Raw genomic sequence first — 23,204 nt, 5'->3', positions numbered from 1 at the left:
CTAGCTAACTAAAATTGTCCCTTTCCTAAATTAGCCACAGATGGAGATAGGGATTTGGACATGTGATTTTACTTAATTCTCTGTACTGGCCAATGATTATAAAGGCGATTCTGATCCAACTATAAATTCACATATTATGCCCCTGGCCTGAAAGGATAGAAAGGTCAACATGTAGCTAAGGTGTCTTCTTATTGTCTCAGCCTTATATCTTGGTGTCAAGGTACAGTTTATGAACTAACAGGTTATAGAGCAAACAATGCAATTATCACAACACAGGTTGTAATATCTATTTTTTTCCCTGGCTTGGCATCCCAGATGATGTTACACACACAGCTACTGACACACACACGAAATCCATATCATCTGTTTATTTGTACAAAATTAATGAGACCTATGACACGGTTATGTATTCATAATAATCCTAAAAACACCATATCATAAAATTATGTTGTGTCTTTCTGAGTTAGTATCTTGCTGTTTCCTTTTATATTTAGCTGCTATAAACAAAAAATGCCTAAATGTGTCTAAAGCAACCTTTGCCTGCTCATAGTTGTCATGTGATGCACACCAGATGATGTCAGTGTCTCCTGAACTTAAAACCTGCCGTTTTTTGTCTTGGTTCTGAATATTATGAATTTGGTGTTGAAAAGGGTGAAGTGCCCCTTTAACAGCCTTCAAATAGAACACGTTCTGCATAATCATTCAGAATGTCTACATATTTAGTGCAGGCGGGACTTCTCTCACATTCAGTTGGCCACATCTCAACTGTAGCCTGGGAATCCAAAGGGTATCTATACCTGAAACATAGGGTTAGGGTCAGACCTGAATCAAAAAATACGTGGTTATAGTGCAACAGTATATTGTCAGTAGCCAAGTTTTATAATATTTTTGTAATCCAAAATAAAGACCAATGCACACACTCACTTATAACTTCTGCCAACTCGTATCTGCATGCTGTCTGCACCCATGATCAGGTACTGCCCACCAATCTTCATATCCACAGAACTGCAACTGGCCTTTTTGACAAATTCCACCTCTGTGTTGATATTGACATTGTCCAACCCTGTCATTTACACAAAACAGGAATAAAGTTAAACACATATACAGTATATCACAAAAGTGAGTACACCCCTCACATTTTTGAAAATATTTGAGTATATATTTTCATGTGACAACAAAGAAATGACACTTTGCTACAATGTAAAGTAGTGAGTGTACAGCTTGTATAACAGTGTAAATTTGCTGTCCCCTCAAAATAACTCAATAACTCAAAATTGGGCCCAATTAGCCATTTTCCCTCCCCGGTGTCATGTGACTCGTTAGTGTTACAAGGTCTCAGGTGTGAATGGGGAGCAGGTGTGTTCAATTTGGTGTAATCGCTCTCAAACTCCCTCATACTGACTGGTCACTGGAAGTTCAACATGGCACCTCATGGCAAAGAACTCTCAAATAATTGTTGCTCTACATAAAGATGGCCTGGGCTAGATGATTGCAAAGACCCTGAAACTGAGCTGTAGCACGGTGGCCAAAACCGTACAGCGGTTTAACTGGACAGGTTCCACTCAGAACAGGCCTCGCCATGGTCGACCAAAGAAGTTGAGTGCATGTATTCAGCGTCATATCTAGAGGTTGTCTTTGGGAAATAGACGTATGAGTGCTACCAGCATTGCTGCAGAGGTTGAAGGGGTGGGGGGGGTCAGACTGTCAGTGCTCAGACCATACGCCGTACACTGCATCAAATTGGTCTGCATGGCTGTCGTCCCAGAAGGAAGCTTCTTCTAAAGATGATGCACAAGAAAGCCCGCAAACAGTTTGCTGAAGACAAGCAGACTAAGGACATGGATTACTGGAACCATGTCCTGTGGTCTGATGAGACCAAGGTAAACTTATTTGGTTCAGATGGTGTCAAGCCTGTGTGGCGCAAGCCTGTGCAAGGTCTCTAACATCCACCAGCTCTGCGATGTCGTCATGGAGGAGTGGAAGAGGACTCCAGTGGCAACCTGTGAATCTCTGGTGAACTCCATGCCCAAGAGGGTTAAGGCAGTGCTGGTGGCCACACAAAATATTGACACTTTGGGCCCAATTTGGACATTTTCACTTAGGGGTGTACTCACTTTTGTTGCCAGCGGTTTAGACATTAATGGCTGTGTGTTAAGTTATTTACACTGTTATACAAGCTGTACACTCACTACTTTACATTGTAGCAAAGTGTCATTTCTTCAGTGTTATCACATGAAAATACAGTGCCTTGCGAAAGTATTCGGCCCCCTTGAACTTTGCGACCTTTTGCCACATTTCAGGCTTCAAACATAAAGATATAAAACTGTATTTTTTTGTGAAGAATCAACAACAAGTGGGACACAATCATGAAGTGGAACGACATTTATTGGATATTTCAATTTTTTTTAACAAATCAAAAACTGAAAAATTGGGCGTGCAAAATTATTCAGCCCCTTTACTTTCAGTGCAGCAAACTCTCTCCAGAAGTTCAGTGAGGATCTCTGAATGATCCAATGTTGACTTAAATGACTAATGATGATAAATACAATCCACCTGTGTGTAATCAAGTCCCCGTATAAATGCACCTGCACTGTGATAGTCTCAGAGGTCCGTTAAAAGCGCAGAGAGCATCATGAAGAACAAGGAACACACCAGGCAGGTCCGAGATACTGTTGTGAAGAAGTTTAAAGCCGGATTTGGATACAAAAAGATTTCCCAAGCTTTAAACATCCCAAGGAGCACTGTGCAAGCGATAATATTGAAATGGAAGGAGTATCAGACCACTGCAAATCTACCAAGACCTGGCCGTCCCTCTAAACTTTCAGCTCATACAAGGAGAAGACTGATCAGAGATGCAGCCAAGAGGCCCATGATCACTCTGGATGAACTGCAGAGATCTACAGCTGAGGTGGGAGACTCTGTCCATAGGACAACAATCAGTTGTATATTGCACAAATCTGGCCTTTATGGAAGAGTGGCAAGAAGAAAGCCATTTCTTAAAGATATCCATAAAAAGTGTCATTTAAAGTTTGCCACAAGCCACCTGGGAGACACACCAAACATGTGGAAGAAGGTGCTCTGGTCAGATGAAACCAAAATTGAACTTTTTGGCAACAATGCAAAAAGTTATGTTTGGCGTAAAAGCAACACAGCTGAACACACCATCCCCACTGTCAAACATGGTGGTGGCAGCATCATGGTTTGGGCCTGCTTGTCTTCAGCAGGGACAGGGAAGATGGTTAAAATTGATGGGAAGATGGATGGAGCCAAATACAGGACCATTCTGGAAGAAAACCTGATGGAGTCTGCAAAAGACCTGAGACTGGGACGGAGATTTGTCTTCCAACAAGACAATAATCCAAAACATAAAGCAAAATCTACAATGGAATGGTTCTAAAATAAACATATCCAGGTGTTAGAATGGCCAAGTCAAAGTCCAGACCTGAATCCAATCGAGAATCTGTGGAAAGAACTGAACTGCTGTTCACAAATGCTCTCCATCCAACATCACTGAGCTCGAGCTGTTTTGCAAGGAGGAATGGGAAAAAATGTCAGTCTCTCGATGTGCAAAACTGATAGAGACATACCCCAAGCGACTTACAGCTGTAATCGCAGCAAAAGGTGGCGCTACAAAGTATTAACTTAAGGGGGCTGAATCATTTTGCACGCCCAATTTTTCAGTTTTTGATTTGTTAAAAAAGTTTGAAATATCCAATAAATGTCGTTCCACTTCATGATTGTGTCCCACTTGTTGTTGATTCTTCACAAAAAAATACAGTTTGATATCTTTATGTTTGAAGCCTGAAATGTGGCAAAAGGTCGCAAAGTTCAAGGGGGCCGAATACTTTCGCAAGGCACTGTATATACTGATATTTACAAAAATGTGAGGGGTGTACTCACTTTTGTGATATACTGTACATATATACACACATATATATTTCTTACTTTATATTTAAAAAGTTTTATAGGAGATAGACTTACCCCTTTTGAAGGGATCCTCCACATTTGCCACATAAGTACTAAAATCACCTTCTTCCGCAATGGATTTGATTTTTACCTTGAAAGCTGTGAGAAAAGACGCAAACATATCATATGCAAGTCCTCCTAAACGAAACAAATAGAATAAGCTCATCATACCAAAAAGGACTGCCTACAAATGTGAAATGTCTTCAATAAATCAATTGGGCATTGGAGACAATTTTTACTGATGAGGTGGTAAAAGTTCTAACAAAGTATCATCTTACCATATTTTATATTGTCATGGCAGGTAGTTCGTCTTCTTTCCTCAGCAGTGATGCTGGGATCCATCTCTGATTTGAAGTTGCAGCATTCCGCTATCATCACAGAAACGGATTGCAGTCACAAATAAAAATAAACAAAGTAATCACCCATAATTTACATTAACTTGAAAAATGACCAACCAGTTTTATCCAAACCCACTCATGTTCCACCCTCCATATATCTTCAATGCTTATAATTTACTCGCAAACACCACTGTCCTCTGAGCCCATATGACTTACCTGCCATGCAGTGGCACTGTTCCCCTACACAAAGCCGCAGTAGCTTGGTTTCTATAGGCGGGGAGTAGAGCTTGGAACATTGGCTCTCTGTGGAGCAATAGAGAAGGATTATTTTAAAGTTGCTCAAACTTCCTGTGGTATATTAGTTTCTATGGGTTTTGTTTTCCGCCATACTGTACCTTGATCATTGTACTCGTAGATTTTAAACAAGGAAGCACTGACCATGCCAACTCGAAAGAGTTCTTTTATACGGAATCCCACACAGACAAATTGGTCAAAGGGGACCTGTAGTGTGAAAGGCAATGACAGTGTTAACATTATATGACACACTTGAACAAAAGTATAGGACTACAGTATTAGGACAAATTTAAACTACAGTACAGGACTACATTATATGATTAATTTGAATGTCCACACCTAAACCAACATATTCCGATAGCAGAAGAGAAGATAAGTGGAACTTACTGAGTCCAGCTGAAGCACAACCTTGTCGCCTGTGATCTTGTAGTCAGATATCACAGATTCCAGTCCATCCCTAAACTGAGGGAGTTGATCACACAACCAAAAACAGGCCATTTCATTCATGTGGAACAGTGTACAAATACACTGAACAAAAATATGGATTTTACTGAGTTACAGTTCATATAAGGAAATCTCTCAATTGAAATAAATTAATTAGGCCCTAATGTATGGATTTCAGATGACTGGGAATACAGATATGCATCTGTTGGTCAGAGATATCTTTAAAAAAAAAGGTTGTGGCGTGGATCAGAAAACCAGTCAGTATCTAGGTGTGACCACCATTTTCCTCATGCAACGCTACATCTCCATAGAGTTGATCAGGCTGTTGATTGTGTTGTCCAACCCCTCTTTAATGGCTGTGCAAAGTTGCTCGATATTGGCGGGAACTGGAATGTGCTGTTCTACACGTAGATCCACAGCATCCCAAACATGCTCAATTGGTGACATGTCTGGTGAATATTCAGGCGATGGAAGAACTGGGACATTTTCAGCTTACAGGAATTGTGTACAGATCCTTGCGACATGGGGCCATGCATTATCATGTTGAAACATGAGGTGATGGCGGCGAATGAATGGCACAACAATAGGCCTCGGATCTCGTCACGGTATCTCTGTGAATTCAAATTGCCATCGATAAAATGCAATTGTGTTTGTTGTCCACAGAAAACTGCAGTTAGGTCATGACCCTGGTGAGGACGACGAGAATGCAGATGAGCTTCCCTGAAATGATTTCTGACAATTTGTGCAGAAATTCTTTGGTTGTCAAAACCCAGTTTCATCAGCTGGCTGGTCTCAGATGATTCCGCAGGTGAAGAAGCCGGACGTGGAGGTCCTGTGCTGGTTGGACGTACTGCCAAATTCTCTAAAACGACAATGGAGGCGGCTTATGGTAAAGAAATTAACATTACATTTTCTGGCAACCGCTCTGGTGGACAATCCTGCAGTCAGTATGCTAATTGCACATTCCCTCAAAACTTGAGACATCTGTAGCACATTTTAGAGTGGCCTTTTATTGGTGCACCTGTGTAATGATTATGCTGTTTAATCAGCCTCTTGATATGCCACATCTGTCAGGTGAATGGATTATCTTGGCAAAGGAAAAATGCTCACTAACAGGGATGTAAACAAAGTTGTGCACAAAATAGGAGCGCAATACGTTTTTTGTGCATATGGAACATTTCTGGGATCTTTTATTTCAGCTCATGAAACATGGGACCAACACTTGTTCAGTGTAGATTTAGGAGAAAGTGGAAAACATGAATATGTTAATTACCATATTCAGATCTTCTTGGAAGGGTTGCACCCCAGTGGGTAGTTGGATTTCCATGACTGTGTGGCTGGAGTCAGTGAATACCTCGTTTGGAGGGGGATTGTATCTTTAAAACATATGAGACAATTTAAGCACTGTTCTATGAAGTATATTTTACTTTACAGAAATGCACATTGTCTTTACAGTGGTGGAGATAGCGTTAGGTTTTCTTTGTATTTTAATTACATTAAAACAGATACAAAAAACACCTTATGGAACAGCGGGGACTGTGAAGCAACACAAACATTGACACAGACACACGCATACACATGCACACACATACACACGCGCGCACAAGCAATACATACACATGGATTTAGTACTGTAGATATGTGGTCGTGGTGGAGTAGGGGCATGAAAGCACACAGTGTGTTGTGAAATCTGTGAATGTATTGTAATGTTTTAAAATTGTATAAACTGCCTTAATTTTGCTTTGGCAGCAGCTAATGGGGATCCATAATGAATTCAAATACAAATAAAACGATGGTGATTTACTGACTCTATTTATTTTTATAGTTTATAGTTTATTCTCCTTCAGTCAGCACCTCTACATAAAATCATTTCCTCTGGGCGTGCGCCAGCTCATGTTTTTTATTCGATTAATTTTAAAAAACACCAAATATTTTACTCACTTTGCACATGCGACAATTCGAGAGGAATGCAGCATAGTATCTGGTGAAGTAGAAATGAAAGCTACAGTACCAGTCAAACGTTTGGACACACCTACTCATTCCAGTGCTTTTCTTTATTTTTACTATTTTCTACATTGTAGAATAATAATGAAGACATCAAAACTAGGAAATAACACACATGGAATCATTTAGTAACAAAAAAAGTGTTCAACAAATCAAACTAGTTCAAATAAAGAAAATCCTTGAATGAGTAGGTGTGTCCAAACTGTTGACTGGTGCTGTATATTTGTTTCCATGTTTATTGTGAGAGAAATGGTTGTAGTAAGTTTACAGACATTGATTCACTGTCATACCTTTGGACTTTTTGTTAGGATGATGCACTTCAATGGAAATGTCAAATTTGCAGTTTTTGTTGGTCTCTGTTGTTTTATAATAAACGGTTTTCATCTGTTGTCAGATAAGAATTGAGCATACTGTTTAATCTAGAGTTGAAACAACAATTGGGTATGACAGTTGAACTAAGCTCATGAGGCATAAAATCAATTCTTCGAGAATGAATGGGTATATGTAAATCATTACTTAAATGTACAGTGGCAAGATAAAGTATGTGAACCCTTTGGAATTACCTGGATTTCTGCATTAATTGGTCATAACATTTGATCTGATCTTCATCCAAATCACAACAATAGACAAACGTAGTGTGCTTAAACTAATAACACAAATTATTGTATTTTTCTTGTCTATATTGAATACATTAGGTTGGAAAAAGTATGTGAACCCCTGGGCTAATGACTTCTCCAAAAGCTAATTGGAGTCAGGAGTCAGCTAACCTGGAGTCCAATCAATGAGACAAGATTGGAGATGTGTGTTAGAGCTGCCTTGCCTTATAAAAAACACAAAATTTGAGTTTGCTATTCACAAGAAGCATTTCCTGATGTGAACCATGCCCTGAACCAAAGAGATCTCAGAAGACCTAATATTAAGAATTGTTGACTTGCATAAAGCTGTAAAGGGTTACAAAAGTATCTCTAAAAGCCTTGATGTTCATCAGTCCAGGGTAAGACAAATTGTCTATAAATTGAGAAAGTTCAGCACTGTTGCTACTCTCCCTAGGAGTGGCCATCCTGCAAAGATAACTGCAAAAGCACAGCTCAGAATGCTCAATGAGGTTAAGAAGAATCCTAAACTGTCAGCTAAAGACTTACAGAACTCTCTGGAACATGCTAACATCTCTGTTGCCGAATCTACGATACGTAAAACACTAAACAAGAATGGTGTTCATGGGAGGACACCATGGAAGAAGCCACTGCTGTCCAAAAAACCCCATTGCTGCTCGTCTGAGGTTTGCAGAAGTGCACCTGGATGTTCCACAGCGCTACTGGCAAAATATTCTGTGGACAGGTGAAACTACAGTTGAGTTGTTGGTGTGCTGTGCCTTCCAAACATCAAAACCTCATCCCAACTGTAAAGTATGGTGGCGGGAGCATCATGGTTTGGGGCTGCTTTGCTATCATCGACGGAAAAATGAATTCCCAAGTTTATCAAGACATTTTGCAGGAGAATGTTAGGCTATCTGTCCGCCAATTGAAGCTCAAAAGAAGTTGGGTGATGCAACAAGACAACGACCCAAAACTTCAACAGAAGAAAATACGCCATCTGGAGAGTCCTGACCTCAACCCGATTGAGGCGCTGTGGTATGACCTCAAGAGAGCAGTTCACACCAGACATCCCAAGAATATTGCTGAACTGAAACAGTTTTGTAAAGAGGAATGGTCCAAAATTCCTTCTGACCATTGTGCAGGTGTGATCCGCAACTACAGAAAACGTTTGGTTGAGGTTATTGCTGCCAGGAAGGTCAACCAGTAATTAAATCTAACGGTTCACATACTTTTTCCACCCTGCACTGTGAATGTTTACACGGTGTGTTCAATAAAGACATGAAAAAGTATAATTTTGTCGTGCGTTATTAGTTTAAGCAGACTATTTGTCTATTGTTGTGACCTAGATGAAGATCAGATCAAATTTTATGGCCAATTTATGCAGTAATCCAGGTATTTCCAAAGGGTTCACCTACTTCATTTAACTAGGCAAGTCAGTTAGGAACATATTCTTATTTACAATGACAGCTTAACCCGGCCGACGCTGGGCCAATTGTGCGCCGCCCTATGGGACTCCCAATCACAGCCAGATGTGATACAGCCTGGAATCAAACCAGGGACTGTAGTGACGCCTCTTGCACTGAAATGCAGTGCCTTAAACTGCTGCACCACTCGGGAGCCCATAATCAACTTCTGTTTAGAAGGACATTGAGTAACGCAACAGAGGATGGATGGAACTTACCTGGACAATGGAGACTCCTGTACCAAAGCCTGTGGACACTCTGACATCTTTATCCTCAGTCACCTGTTAAAATGAGACACAGTATGACTGTATAATCATGAATTAGATGGGAGACAGAAAATAGCGAGGAAACATACAAACACAGCACATGAGAGATATAATATAGTCTGTACTGCAACTTCAGGGTTCATTTAGTAAAGATCAGTATGAAATGTACCATAGGGGTAGATGCTGAAGAAACTACATCAGTACATAAATGATTGAGATCATGATCAGGTTATACTGCAAATATCATTGACCCGATACATCATAGTCACAGGAAAACCCAAGGAAAAGATGGTCTCATTGAGAAGAAGTGGTCTTTTTGCAGGCAGTGTGTAAATTTGGGGTCACACAGCGTGTGAGGGTGGAGGTAAGCCCTTACCTCTATTGGTTTGCCCACAGGTTTCTTCTGGGTGAGCACAATTTTCCCCAGTTGTTCCCTCGTCTTTATGTAGGATGCCTCGATCAACAGATCCAGCTTGGTATATTTGACCACTTTGCTGTACTCAGTCAGAGCCTCCAGGGTGAGAATAGTGTCCTGTGTAGAGATGACATACAGTAGTGTGATGAAGAAGGTGTAGGTGGTCCTCTGTAAGTGGTCTTCTGTAGCTCAGCTGGTAGAGCATGGCACTTGCAACACCAGAATAGTCAGTTCAATTCCTGGGACTTAAGTTAAAATATATGCATGACTGTAAATCGCTTTGGATAACAGCGTCTGCTAAAAGGGATAATCAACAAGGGGCTATGTGTTATGGAAATTATTGAACAACGTGGAAGGTATGTGCCATGACTAGTGGTGGGGAGTCCATTCCTCAAGCCTCTATTCCGCTAGGGATCGAGTCCTAAGAGTCAGTATTTTGCAATGGAGGAAACTAGCTAGTTGCCATAGGCTACTTCCGAGAACGCCAACTCTCGCAACTTTTACAGCAAAGAAAGAAGCAGCTAGCCAGGGAGGGAGAGAGGGGAGGGGCACAGCCAGGCATGCCGGCCACCAGGCCGTCAGTCAGAACCGTGCATCCAAAACAAATCAAATTTTATTTGTCACATGCGCCGAATACAACTGGTGTAGAAACTTACAGTGAAATGCTTACTTACAAGCCCTTAACCAACAATGCTTTAATTTTAAGAAGTTAAGAAGAAAAACGTGTTAAGTAAAAAACAGATAAGTAGAAAAATACAAAAATAAACGTAACAAATAATTAAACAGCAGCAGTAAAATAACAATGGCGAGGCTATATACAGGGTGTACCGGTACAGAGTCAATGTGCGGGGGGATCGGTTAGTTGCAGTAATTGAGTAAATATGTACTTGTGGGTAGAGTTATTAAAATGACTATGCATATATAACAGAGAGTAGCAGCAGCGTAGAAGGGGGGGCAATGCAAATAGTCTGGGTAGCCATTTGATTAGATGTTCAGGACACTTATGGCTTGGGGGTAGATGCTGTTTAGAAGCATCTTTGACCTAGACTTAGTGCTCTGGTACTGCTTGCCATGCGGTAGCAGAGAAAACAGTGTATGACTAGGGTGGCTGGAGTCTGACAATTTTTAGGGCTTTCCTCTGACACCACCTGGTATAGAGGTCCTGGATGGCAGGAAGCTTGGCCCGAGTGATGTACTGGGCCATACGCACTACCCTCTGTAGTGTCTTGCGGTCGGAGGCCGAGCAGATGCCATACCAGGCAGTGATGCAACCAGGATGCTCTCGATGGTGCAGCTGTAGAACCTTTTGAGGATCTGAGGACCCATGACAAATCTTTTCAGTCTTCTGAGGTTTTGTCGTGCCCTCTTCACAACTGTCTTGGTGTGCTTGGACCATGTTAGTTTGTTGGTGATGTGGACGCAAAGGAACTTGAAGCTCTCAACCTGCTCCACTACAGCTCCGTCAATGAGAATGGGGGCGTGCTCGGTCCTCTTTTTCCTGTAGTCCATAAACATCATCTTTGTCTTGACCACGTTGAGGGAGAGGTTGTTATCCTTGCACTACACGGTCAGGTCTCTGACCTCCTCCCTATAGGCTGTCTCATCATTGTCGGTGATCAGGTTGTGTCATCGGCAAACTTAATGATGGTGTTGGAGTCGTGCTTGGCCATGCAGTCATGAACAGGGAGTACAGGAGGGGACTGAGCACGCACCCCTGAGGGGCCACCGTGTTGAGGATCAGCGTGGCGGATGTGTTGTTACCTACCCTTACCACCTGGGGGTGGCCTATCAGGAAGTCCAGGATTCAGTTGCAGAGGGCGATGTTTAGTCCCAGGGTCCTTAGCTCAGTGATGAGCTTTGAGGGCACTATGGTGTTGAACGCTGAGCTGTAGTCAATGAATAGCATTCTCACATTGGTGTTTCTTTTGTCCACGTGGGAAAGGGCAGTGTGGAGTGCAATCGAGATTGCATCATCTGTGGATCTGTTGGGGCTTATGCAAATTGGAGTGGATCTTGGGTTTCTGGGATAGTGGTGTTGATCTGAGCCATGACCAACCTTTCAAAGCACTTCAGGGCTACATACGTGAGTGCTACTTGTCGGTAGTCATTTAGGCAGGTTACCTTAGTGTTATTGGGCACAGGCACTATGGTTGTCTGCTTAAAACATGTTGGTATTACAGACTCGGACAGGGAGAGGTTGAAAAGGTCAGTGAAGACACTTGCCAGTTGGTCAGCGCATGCTCGGAGTACACATCCTGGTAATCCATCTGGCCCTGCGGCCTTGTGAATATTGACCTGTTTAAATGTCTAACTCACATCGGCTGCGGAGAGCGTGATCACACAGTTGTCTGGGACAGCTGATGCTCTCATGCATGTTTCAGTGTTACTTGCCTCGAAGCGAGCATAGAAGTTATTTAGCTCGTCTGGTAGGCACGTGTCACTGGGCAGCTCTCGACTGTGCTTCCCTTTGCAGTCTGTAATAGTTTGCAAGCCCTGTCACATCTGACGATCATCGGAGCCAGTGTAGTATAAGTCCTGTATTGACGCTTCGCCTGTTTGATGGTTCGTCGGAGGGCATAGCAGGATTTCTTATAACCTTCGGGGTTAAAGTCCTGCTCCTTGAAAGCAGCAGCTCTATGGTAGCCTAGTGGTTAGAGCGTTGGGCCAGTAACCGAAAGGTTGCTGAATGAAATCCCTGAGCTGACATGGCAAAAATCTGTTGTTCTGCCCCTGAGCAAGGCAGTTGATCCACTGTTCCCCAGGCACTGTGCATGTCAATTAAGCCAGCCCCCGCACCTCTCTGATCCAGAGGGGTTGGGTTGAATGTGGCAAGACACATTTCAGTTGTGTGACTGACTAGGTATACACCCTTTAGCTCAATGTGGATGTTGCCTGTTATCCATGGCTTCTGGTTGGGGTATGTACGTACAGTCACTGTGGGTACAACGTCATCGATGCACTTATTGATGAAGCCAGTGACTGATGTGGTGTACTCCTCAATGCCATCGGAAGAACCCCGGAACATATTCCAGTCTGTGCTAACAAAACAGTCCTTTAGTTTAGTTTATCCGTATTCAAACTATGTATATGTTTAATCGTATACTTCCAACTTGTGCTAAATTAAAATATTATACTGAGTTAAATCAACCAGACTCAGGCGCTAAACTTCAACATGTCTTTACTCCATCACTGTCCGTGTAACAAGTCCCATATTCCTTTACTGATGTGGTGACGTCATATATCAGTACGTCACATCAATACATGACATCCCTCCTTTACTTGGATATGAACTTCAACGTCAACCTGACATACACAACAACACTAGTTCTTTACCTATATAGAAACCTTTGTTTTTACCAATAAACAACTGAAATATGTTCAGTGTCTTATTATTTCTGTTCTCCTAATGGACTTTCCTGTTAAAGCTTACTTCTAAGCAAAACAAAACAGTACTATTATTATTATTTCTTAATGTAACAAAACATTCTGCACCTTTTTCACAACATAACAAACATTCAAAGTCTTCGCATTAGTCCTTTGTACATTTTTCAGGTTATTCTCATTTTCTTTACCCCTTGCAGTACAGGATAATTAGTTTATGACAAAGTCTGTTAACTTCTGTGGCAGTTTAATTTGTCTGTGAGGCTTGACTGGCTTGGGTGTCCGTGGTCTTTGTGGTGATCCCTCACAGATAGTCTGGTTGGACTCTATGTAATGTCTCAGAGTAGGACTCTGTTCCACAGTCTCTTTCAGTTGTGTGGTGTCCTTTGGTTGTGGATCTGGCTCCTCAATTGTATACCTCTTTACGAATGTTGTTTTCCTTGAATACCTGGTCCTGGTTGGAGATTGAACAACCACATTGTTTCCCTCTTCATTGATCACAGTGTGTGGTTTCTTTTGAAGGTTGTTGTGAACTTGTGTGTTTTGTCCTGTTTTAGGAGAACCTGGTCTCCGATGTCCACGTCAGAGTGTTTGGCTCTGCGACGGTTGTCTGCATAGATCTTGGATTTCCCTTTCTGCTGAGCATCATATTCCTGTGTCTCCAGGTCACTGTGGTATAGCTATATCCAGAAGCTTCCACCTCATTTTCCTTTAGAAAATGAGCTCAGCTGGGCTCCTGCCCATGGTATAGTGATCAATGGACCTGTAGACTGTGACATACTTGCATAGCTCCTGCCTCAGCTTGTGCAATGCGAATCCGTTTCATGAAGGAGGCATTTTTCCACTCCACTTCACCATTTACCTGTGCCCATTTTGGCATCGTTTTTTCATGCTGTATCCTATTTTCCTGGCAGAAGTTCTGGAACTGGGATAACATGTACTGTGGGCCAAAATCAGATCAGATTGTTAATGGTAGACCATGATGACTGAAAATAGTCTCCAAACGATCAATCACCTTTTCTGCGGTAGCAGATTGCATGATATCATTTTCATAATATCTGCTGTAATACAACTACAAGTATTGAGTGTCCTGTTGGTAGTGAACCCAATAGGTCAGTGGTGACGTCCTGCCTCTGGCAGCTCCTGGCAGACTGACGTCTCTGGCAGCTCCTGGCTGACTGGCGGCTCTGGCAGCTCCTGGCTGACTGACGGCTCTGGCAGCTCCTGGCTGACTGACGGCTCTGGCAGCTCCTGGCTGACTGACAGCTCAGGACACACTGGCGGCTCTGGCAGCTCAGGACAGACTGGCGGCTCTGGCAGCTCAGGACAGACTGACGGCTCTGGCAGCTCAGGACAGACGGGAGACTCTGGCAGCGCTGGAGAGGAGGAAGGCTCTGACAGCACTGGACGGAGGGGAGCATCTGTAGGGAGAAGACGGAGAGACAGCCTGATGCGGGGGGCTGCCACCGAAGGGCTGGTACGTGGAGGTGGCACTGGACAGACCGGACCGTGAAGGCACACTGGAGCTCTTGAGCACCGAGCCTGCCCAACCTTACCTGGTTGAATGCTCCCCGTAGCCAGGCCAGTGCGGCGAGGTGGAATAGCCCGCACTGGGCTGTTCTGGCGAACCGGGGACACCATGCGTAAGGCTGGTGCCATGTACACCGGCCCGAGGATACGAACTGGAGACCAGATGCGTAGAGCCGGCTTCATGGCACCTGGCTCGATGCCCACTCTAGCCCGGTTGATACGAGGAGCTGGAATGTACCGCACCAGGCTATGCACACGCACCGGAGACACCGTGCGCTCCACCGTATAACACGGTGCCTGCCTGGTCCCTCTCTCTCTCCGGTAAGCACGGGAAGTTGGCGCAGGACTCCTACCTGCCTTCGCCACACTCCCTGTGTGCCCCCTCCAATACATTTTTGGGGCTGCCTCTCGGGCTTCCAGCCGAGCCGCCGTGCTGCCTCCTCATACCACCGCCTCTCGGCTTTCGCTGCCTACAGCTCAGCCTTGGGGCGGCGATATTCTCCAGCCTGTGCCCCTGGTCCCTTGCCGTCCAGAATCTCCTCCCAAGTCTAGGAGTCCTGCGATCGCTGCTTCTGCTGCTGCTGCCCGTTACCACGCTGCTTGTTCCTTTTGTAGTGGGTGTTTCTGTAACGATCGTATTCGGGAGGAAGAGACGAGGACCAAAGCGCAGCGTGGTAAGTGTTCATAATTTTAATTAAAGGAAGCACTGAACACTGAATCAATACAAAAATAACAAAATTAACGAACAAAACGAAACAGTCCTGTCTGGTGACATACAAACGTAACACAAAGACAGAACAAAAGTACTAAGGTCAGAACGTGACACTCGGAAAAGCTGTTTTACATGTGGCACGAAGTATGCATTTAACGCAGCCACAGCCCTGACTTAGTCTGTTGGTTCTCCAGTGTCTGCGAGTGTGGAGAAAATGTCCTGCACAGCTGTCCCAGCACGATCTAGAAGCAAAGCTCTCCTCCATTGTTTTGTAACAGCATCAACATCAATGGATAGTATTAATCCTTTACCATCCGCGAACAGCTCAAACGTCATCAACCACCTGGTCCAGCATGGACCTAGCGTAGCAGACTCACTGTAGCAGTCAAACTTTGGCACATTGTTTTCCATCTTGATTACGCTAACTCACTTTTCAGATTTAACTGTAGTTTTCAAACACTGTCATCTTCACCATTGTTTAATCCTATACTTACAACTTGTGCTATGATAATAAGATTTTATACTGAATTAAATCAACCAAACTCAGAGGTAAACTTCACCATGTCTTTACTCCATCATTGTCCGTGTAACAAGCCCCACATTCCTCTACTGACGCGGTGACATTATATATCAGTATGTCACATCAATACACGACACTATAGGCTTTCGCAATGCTGTATCTCTCAATTTCTACGGAACCCAGAGAAGAGAACAGGTTCTCCAACCCTGTTCCTGGAGAGTTACCTTCATGTAGGTTTTCGCTCCACGTCCAGTTGTAAATAACCTGATTCATTTTATCAACCAGCTAGATTTGGCAGGCAAGCACGAGTTTATCCGAGTAACCTTATACACATGACTTTGAACTATCTTCATGCCTAGAGTAAAACCTCCAGGCTTCCGTCATAGGAGTCAATTAAATTAGGAAAAAAATTGAATTACGGGGGGAGTTTGGAAAAACGAATCCTGTGTGAATCGTCCTCTGGAATACTGCACATGCTTGGATAATAATTACAGAACTAATGTCTCTAGTAATACCTGTCCAATAGGGCTATAACACGGCAAAGAATAAGCTTATCAGCCTAGAGTGATATTTCCGCGCACAGCAGAAATATCACTGAAACGTTCTAGTTCCTACACATCACCTTCAAACAAAATAGGCCTTTTATAAGCTAAATTGAAGAGGAAATGGGCAGCATCATGCTCATGTCAGTTCTCTAGAACAGGGTTTCCCAAACTCGGGCCTGGGTCCCCCAATGGATGCACATTTCGTTTTTTTCCCTAGCACTACACAGCTGATTGAAATACCCATCAAGTCCTAGCTTGCTATTATGAAAATCGAAGTCAACAATGCCAACAGTGGTGTACTGCCATGTTTATAGGTGAGAGAGCAAAGAAAAAGAAAAAAACATAATTTCTCAATCAAAGTTAGTACTGACCTAATATCCAACACACTATTAAAGTTTATTGTGAAATAGTCACAAATTACTTATTTGAAAAGTTTTTGTGTGTATTACATGATTTAATTTCTTCATAACGCATTTGTGTACATTACACGAATTCCAATTTGATATGGCTAACATTAGCTAGGCTAGCAAGGTGTCTAATGTTAGCTAGGCTAGCTAGGAGGCTAACTAGGCTAGGGGTTAAGGTTAGGTAACATGCTGGCTAAAACGTAATAAGTAGTTGCAAAGTTGCTAATTAGCTCAAATGCTAAAGTTGTCTGTGATAAGATTCAAACACGCAACCTTTGGGTTGTTTGACGTTTGCGTTATACGCCAACCCATCCTTGTAACGACGTTCGTCTGTAGGAGGAGAAGCGGACCAAAAAGCAGCGTGGTGGTTACTCATGTTCTTTAATGGAAAACTGAACGATACATGAAATAACTCAAATCTACAAAACAACAAACGGAACGTGAAAACCTATACAGCCTATCCTGTGACAACAAACACAGAGACAGGAACAATCACCCACCAAGGACCAAGCGGCGTGGTAAACAGAGGCAGCAGCAACAGCAGCAGCAGGAGAAGCGACTGGTGCAGCAGGAGCAACAGCAGCAGCAGCAAAAGCAGCAGCAGGAGGAGCAACAGCAGCAGCAGCAAAAGCAGCAGTGGGAGAGGCTGCACTACTTGGAGAGATGGACTTGGGAGGAGATTCTAGACGGGAAAGGACCCTGGGCAGAGCCAGGAGAATATTGCCGCCCCAAGGCCGAGCTGGAGGCAGCAAAAGCAGAGAGGCGGCATTATGAGGAACTAGCACGGCAGAGCGGATGGAAGCCCGAGAGTCAGCCCCAAACATTTCTTGGGGGGGGGCACAGGGGGAGTGTGGCAGAGTCAGGAGTCAGACCTGAGCCAACTCCCCCCGTTTATCGTGAGGAGCCAAGGAGGAGCTCAGAACCAGAGCTGGTGTTGGAGGTGAGCGAAGCAGAGACTGTGAAGGAGTTAATGGGGAAATTGGAGGAGAGAGATATGAGGGAGTTGCTGGTTTGGTGCATGAGGCACGACATTCGCCCGACGGAGCGTGTCAGGGATTTAATGGCACCGGGGTCAGCTCTCCATACTCATCCTGAGGTGCGTGGGAGGGGTCTGGTGAAGACTGTGCCAGCCTCACGCACCAGGCCTCCTGTGCATCTCCCTAGCCTTGCACGTCCTGTGCCATCTCAGCACTACAGTGCTCCTAGCAGTGCTAACTGTGGCGGGCGTGGTGCTGGTCAGGCACCGTGTTATGCAGTTGTTCGCACGGTGTCCCCAGTACGCGTGCTTAGCCCGGTGCGCTACATCCCAGCTCCCCACATCTGCCGGGCTAGGGTGAAGATCCAGCCAGGGCGGTTGGTGCCAGCCCTGCTCTCAAGATCTCCAGTACGCCTTCACGGTCCGGTCTATCCGTCACCACCTCCACGCAACAGCCCTCCGGTGGCAGCCCCCCGTACCAGGCTGTCTCTCCAGCCCATCCTTACAGGGGCTCCCTCCTCTCCAGCGCTGCCGGAGCCTCCCGCCTGTCCGGCGCCGGTGCCGGAGCCTCCCGCCTGTCCGGCGCCTCTGCCGGAGCCTCCCGCCTGTCCGGCGCCTCTGCCGGAGCCTCCCGCCTGTCCGGCGCTTCTGCCGGAGCCTCCCGCCTGTCCGGCGCCTCTGCCGGAGCCTCCCGCCTGTCCGGCGCCGCTGCCGGAGCCTCCCGCCTGTCCGGCGCCTCTGCCGGAGCCTCCCGCCTGTCCGGCGCCGCTGCCGGAGCTTCCCGTCTGCCCAGCACCATCTGAGCCTCCCGTCTGCCCAGCGCCGCCAGCGCCGCCCGTCTGCCAGGGGCCGCCAGTGCCGCCCGTCAGCCAGGGGCCGCCAGTGCCGCCAGTCAGCCAGGGGCCGCCAGTGCCGCCAGTCAGCCAGGGGCCGCCAGTGCCGCCAGTCAGCCAGGGGCCGCCAGTGCCGCCAGTCAGCCAGGGGCCGCCAGTGCCACCAGTCAGCCAGGGGCCGCCCGAGCAGCTGCCCCTCTGTCCCGAGCAGCTGCCGCCCCTCTGTCCCGAGCAGCTGCCGCCCCTCTGTCCCGAGCAGCTGCCGCCCCTCTGTCCCGAGCAGCTGCCGCCCCTCTGTCCCGAGCAGCTGCCGCCCCTCTGTCCCGAGCAGCTGCCCCTCTGCCCCGAGCTGCTATCGTCCCTCTGTCCCGAGCAGTTGTCCCTCTGTCCCGAGCAGCTGCTTCACCTCTGTCTCGAGCTGCCCCTCTGTCCCAAGCAGCCCCTCTGTCCAGTGGGGTCATTGAGAGGGGTGGTCATGGTGAGTAAGCCACGGAGGCGGACAATAAGGCGGACTAAGACAATGGTGAAGTGGGGTCCGCGTCCCGCGCCAGAGCCGCCACCGCGGACAGACGCCCACCCAGACCCTCCCCTATAGGTCAAGGTTTTGCGGAGTCCGCACCTTTGGGGGGGGGGGGGGTACTGTCACGTTCTGACCTCTATTTCCGTTGTTTTGTATTTATTTAGTATGGTCAGGGCGTGAGTTGGGTGGGCAGTCTATGTTTGTTTTTCTATGTTTTGGGGCATTTCTATGTTTTCGGCCTAGTATGGTTCTCAATCAGAGGCAGGTGTCATTAGTTGTCTCTGATTGAGAATCATACTTAGGTAGCCTGGGTTTCACTGTGTGTTGGTGGGTGATTGTTCCTGTCTCTGTGTTTGTTGTCACAGGATAGGCTGTATAGGTTTTCACGTTCCGTTTGTTGTTTTGTAGATTTGAGTTATTTCATGTATCGTTCAGTTTTCCATTAAAGAACATGAGTAACCACCACGCTGCTTTTTGGTCCGCTTCTCCTCCTACAGACGAACGTCGTTACAATCCTCCCCGAACAGCCTCCCTCCTATCTTTTCTGTCTTAAGTAACCTACAGTCTTTATCTGTGATTGAAAGGCACTGTACACAAAATTGTGTACTGGACATTAACAAAATCAACTTTTTCGTGTGCCTGTCACAAATTTCCAATAAGTTTTTTCACAATAATCTGTGATACTGGGTTGTGAATATCATTATAGAATAGGCCTATGCATAAAATGTATCTTCCAATTGCAACGTGTCCCTATGCCCACACATATTATCTCAATATACCATCAAACATCAAGTTAGGAATACCTCATTTCAAAATAAGCCATCATCACTGTCAAATGTGAATGATAATTCTTCACGTTTTACCGGTGAAATCTCCAAACTACATGCCTGCCAATCAAATGATCTCAATCAGCTTCATGGGAATATGCATTTAGATCTTCTTGAATTACTGTTTTGTGAACAAATTAAAGCATGTGGAGTTAACAAACTATTAGCCTTTCTTGTAGGCCTATTTTGTTTAAATTAAAGCTTAAATCCTGCCTAGTGGCGCGCCATGTTGAGTTTTGGCCACATTGGTGTAACATATTATAGGCCTACTATGCTACAGTATATGCTATTATATTCCGTTTTGTTAGGCTATGTAAAATACTAATTATTCATTAGGTTACGTGATCATACGAGACATTGATTTAGCTTTGATCTAACTTCAAGCCTACTAAACGAGCATCATTGTAAGAAGTGATACTCTTCTATTTGAAATAATAATCATAATAAGTGGGACTACTATGCTTAGACAACAGATCTTGATGAGGGTTATTTTAAGCGACTTGAGCGCCCTTTGAATCATGGTGCTGAAAGGACAGAACCATAATGAAGTGGTCACATATCGTTCTGGGTTCCACTGCGCAAGAGTGGTTCCACTGTGCAAGAGGGGGTCCGTGGAGATTTATGAACATCAAGGCAAACACGCAGTAAATTTGGATCCTAGGTCTCGTTGGTGTGATGATAAGGTTCATGCGGTGGATCAGTTTGTCAGTATACTCAATAGAGGTGGTGCGTTTCTGTCAGCTAAGCACTCGGACAGTAGGGCGAGTTCAAGTGAGCCCCAAGTCCATAACAAACTGTTTTGAGTACAGCTGTTTTAGCAACCCCTGATAGAGTTTAACTGCACCTGCTTCCTGACTCCCTGCGTCAACATTACAAGGTGGCTGTTCTTGTTAAGTCGGATTTGACCCGCTCAAAGTGGTCAAGCCCCCAATCGACGGGCCTCTGCACACTCACCTACAGTAATTCAACATTTGCACCGCTGCCAGAGAGAGAAGACAGGGGAAAAAACAATTTACAGTGCCTTAAGAAAGTATTCACACACCTTGACTAATTCCAAATGTTGTTGTGTTACAGCCTGAATTTACAATGGAGAACATTTAGATTGTATTGTACCTGGCCTACACAAAATACCCCAATATGTCAAAGTGAAATTATGTTTTTTTTTATTATTGCACTACCATCGGATCTATTGGCCAACGTGCAATCACTGGAAAACAGTGCATCGACAACGTCGTTCCCACAGTGACTGTACGTACATATCCCAACCAGAAGCCATGGATTACAGGCAACATCCGCACCGATCTAAAGGCTAGAGCTGGCACTTTCCAGGAGTGGGACACTAATCCGGACGTTTATAAGAAATCCCACTATGACCTCAGACGAACCATCAAACAGTCAACACGTCAATACAGGACTATGATTGAATCCTACTAATCCTACTCTGACGCTCATCGGATGTGGCAGGGCTTGAAAAATGTTACGGACAACAAAGGTAAACCCAGCCGCAAGCTGCCCAGTGATGTGAGCCTACCAGACGAGCTTAATGCCTTTTATGTTTGTTTTCGAGGCAAGCAACACTGAAGCATGAATAAGACCACCAGCTGTTCTGGACGACTGTGTGATCACATTCAATGTTGTTCATTTTACTTTGACCTGTCCTGTTTTTAGAATATGTTGTTTGTTAACATGTCAGTGCATTTTTTTTGATTGGGCCAGATTAGGCTATTTGATCGAAAAAAACGTTTCCATTTCATTGCATGTTCATACATTTTATTTCCAGCCTGTAGGCTACAGAAAAGGCTGCATACTCTTTCTACCATCTGCTACATGATTTATGTTAGATCATTTCTTTGACGGAATGTTGGTGGAGCGCCGGAGTGATACGTCTTCTCGTCAATCTGCCACCATAGACGGCCGCCTAATCCACAGGAGAAGCTCAGCCATTAACACCATAGTACCCTGCAAGCTCATTATTAAACTCGGGGCCATGGGTCTGAACCCCGCCCTGTGCAACTTGGTCCTGGACTTCCTGATGTGCCGCCCCCAGGTGGTGAAGGCAGAAAACAACACCTACACTACGATGATCCTCAACACAGGGGCCCCACAAGGGTGCATGCTAAGCCCCCTCCTGTACTCTAGGTTCATGCTCAGCCCCCTCCTGTACTCGAGGCCACACACGCCTCCAACTCAATCATCAAGTTTGCAGACGACACAACAGTGGTAGGCCTGGAGGTGAGGGCCCTGACGAAGTGATGCCAGGAAAATAACCTGTCCTTCAATGTCAACAAAACAAAGGAGTTGATCGTGGACTTCAGGAGACAGCAGGGAGCACGGCCCCATCCACATCAACGTGGAGAAGGTGGAGAAGGTGAAAAGCTTAAACACCTTCTCAACGTCAACAGTAAAGAGGCGACTCTGGGATGCTGGCCTTCTAGGTAAAGTTCCTCTGTCCAGTGTCTGTGTTCTTTTGTCCATCTTAACCTTTTCTTTTTATTTGCCAGTCTGAGATATGGCTTTTTCTTTGCAACTCATTCAAGAAAGCCAGCGTCCCGGAAACGCCTCTTCACTATTGAAGTTGAGACTGGTGTTTTGCAGGTACTATTTAATGAAGCTGCCAGATGAGGACTTGTGAGGCGTCTGCTTCACAAACTAGACACTCTAATGTACTTGTCCTCTTGCTCAGTTGTGCACCGGGGCCTCCCACTCCTCTTTCTATTCTGGTTAGAGCCAGTTTGCACTGTTCTGTGAAGGGAGTAGTACACAGCGTTGTACGGGATCGTCAGTTTCTTGGCAATTTCTCGCATGGAATATAGCCTTCATTTCTCAGAACAAGAATAGACTTACGGGGGCCCCCGGGTGTCGCAGTGGTCTAAGGCACTGCATCACAGTGCTAGCTGTGCCACCAGAGACTCTGGGTTCAAGCCCAGGTTCGATATCCTTGCCTCACCACTCACTAGTGACTCCTGTGCTGGGCCGGGTCGCTAGGTGTACGGTGTCCCCTCCAACACATTGGTGTGGTTGGCTTCCGGGTTGGATGTGCATTGTGTCAAGAAGCAGTGTGGCTAGGTTGGGTTGTGTTTCAGAGGATGCATGGCTCTCAACCTTCACCTCTCCTGAGTCCGTACGGGAGTTGCAGCGATGAGACAAGACTGTAACTACTACCAATT

The 23,204-nt window shown here is 45.1% G+C and overlaps 1 protein-coding gene across 1 annotated transcript in view; it reads right to left on the bottom strand.

The window, feature by feature from the left end:
* Positions 1-353: 353 nt before the first annotated feature.
* c5 (complement C5) overlaps positions 354-23,204 on the bottom strand; it is a 64,913-nt gene continuing 42,062 nt past the window's right edge. The window contains exons 29-40 of the mRNA XM_021606684.3: positions 9,748-9,903; positions 9,324-9,386; positions 7,337-7,430; positions 6,984-7,023; positions 6,316-6,418; positions 4,986-5,060; positions 4,700-4,805; positions 4,521-4,607; positions 4,245-4,334; positions 3,982-4,065; positions 925-1,063; positions 354-797 (exon numbers count right to left, since the gene is read on the bottom strand). Coding sequence (XP_021462359.3) covers positions 665-797; positions 925-1,063; positions 3,982-4,065; positions 4,245-4,334; positions 4,521-4,607; positions 4,700-4,805; positions 4,986-5,060; positions 6,316-6,418; positions 6,984-7,023; positions 7,337-7,430; positions 9,324-9,386; positions 9,748-9,903 — 1,170 coding nt within the window. The 3' untranslated portion in view covers positions 354-664. The remainder of the gene's footprint in view (positions 798-924; positions 1,064-3,981; positions 4,066-4,244; positions 4,335-4,520; positions 4,608-4,699; positions 4,806-4,985; positions 5,061-6,315; positions 6,419-6,983; positions 7,024-7,336; positions 7,431-9,323; positions 9,387-9,747; positions 9,904-23,204) is intronic.

Source organism: Oncorhynchus mykiss, chromosome 6 (assembly GCF_057628025.1).
Source record: "Oncorhynchus mykiss isolate SJ-2025 chromosome 6, ASM5762802v1, whole genome shotgun sequence".
Taxonomy (NCBI): Eukaryota; Metazoa; Chordata; class Actinopteri; order Salmoniformes; family Salmonidae; genus Oncorhynchus; species Oncorhynchus mykiss.
The sequence above is the reverse complement of the archived record's forward strand: the minus strand, read 5'-3'. Positions and strand labels throughout refer to the sequence as shown.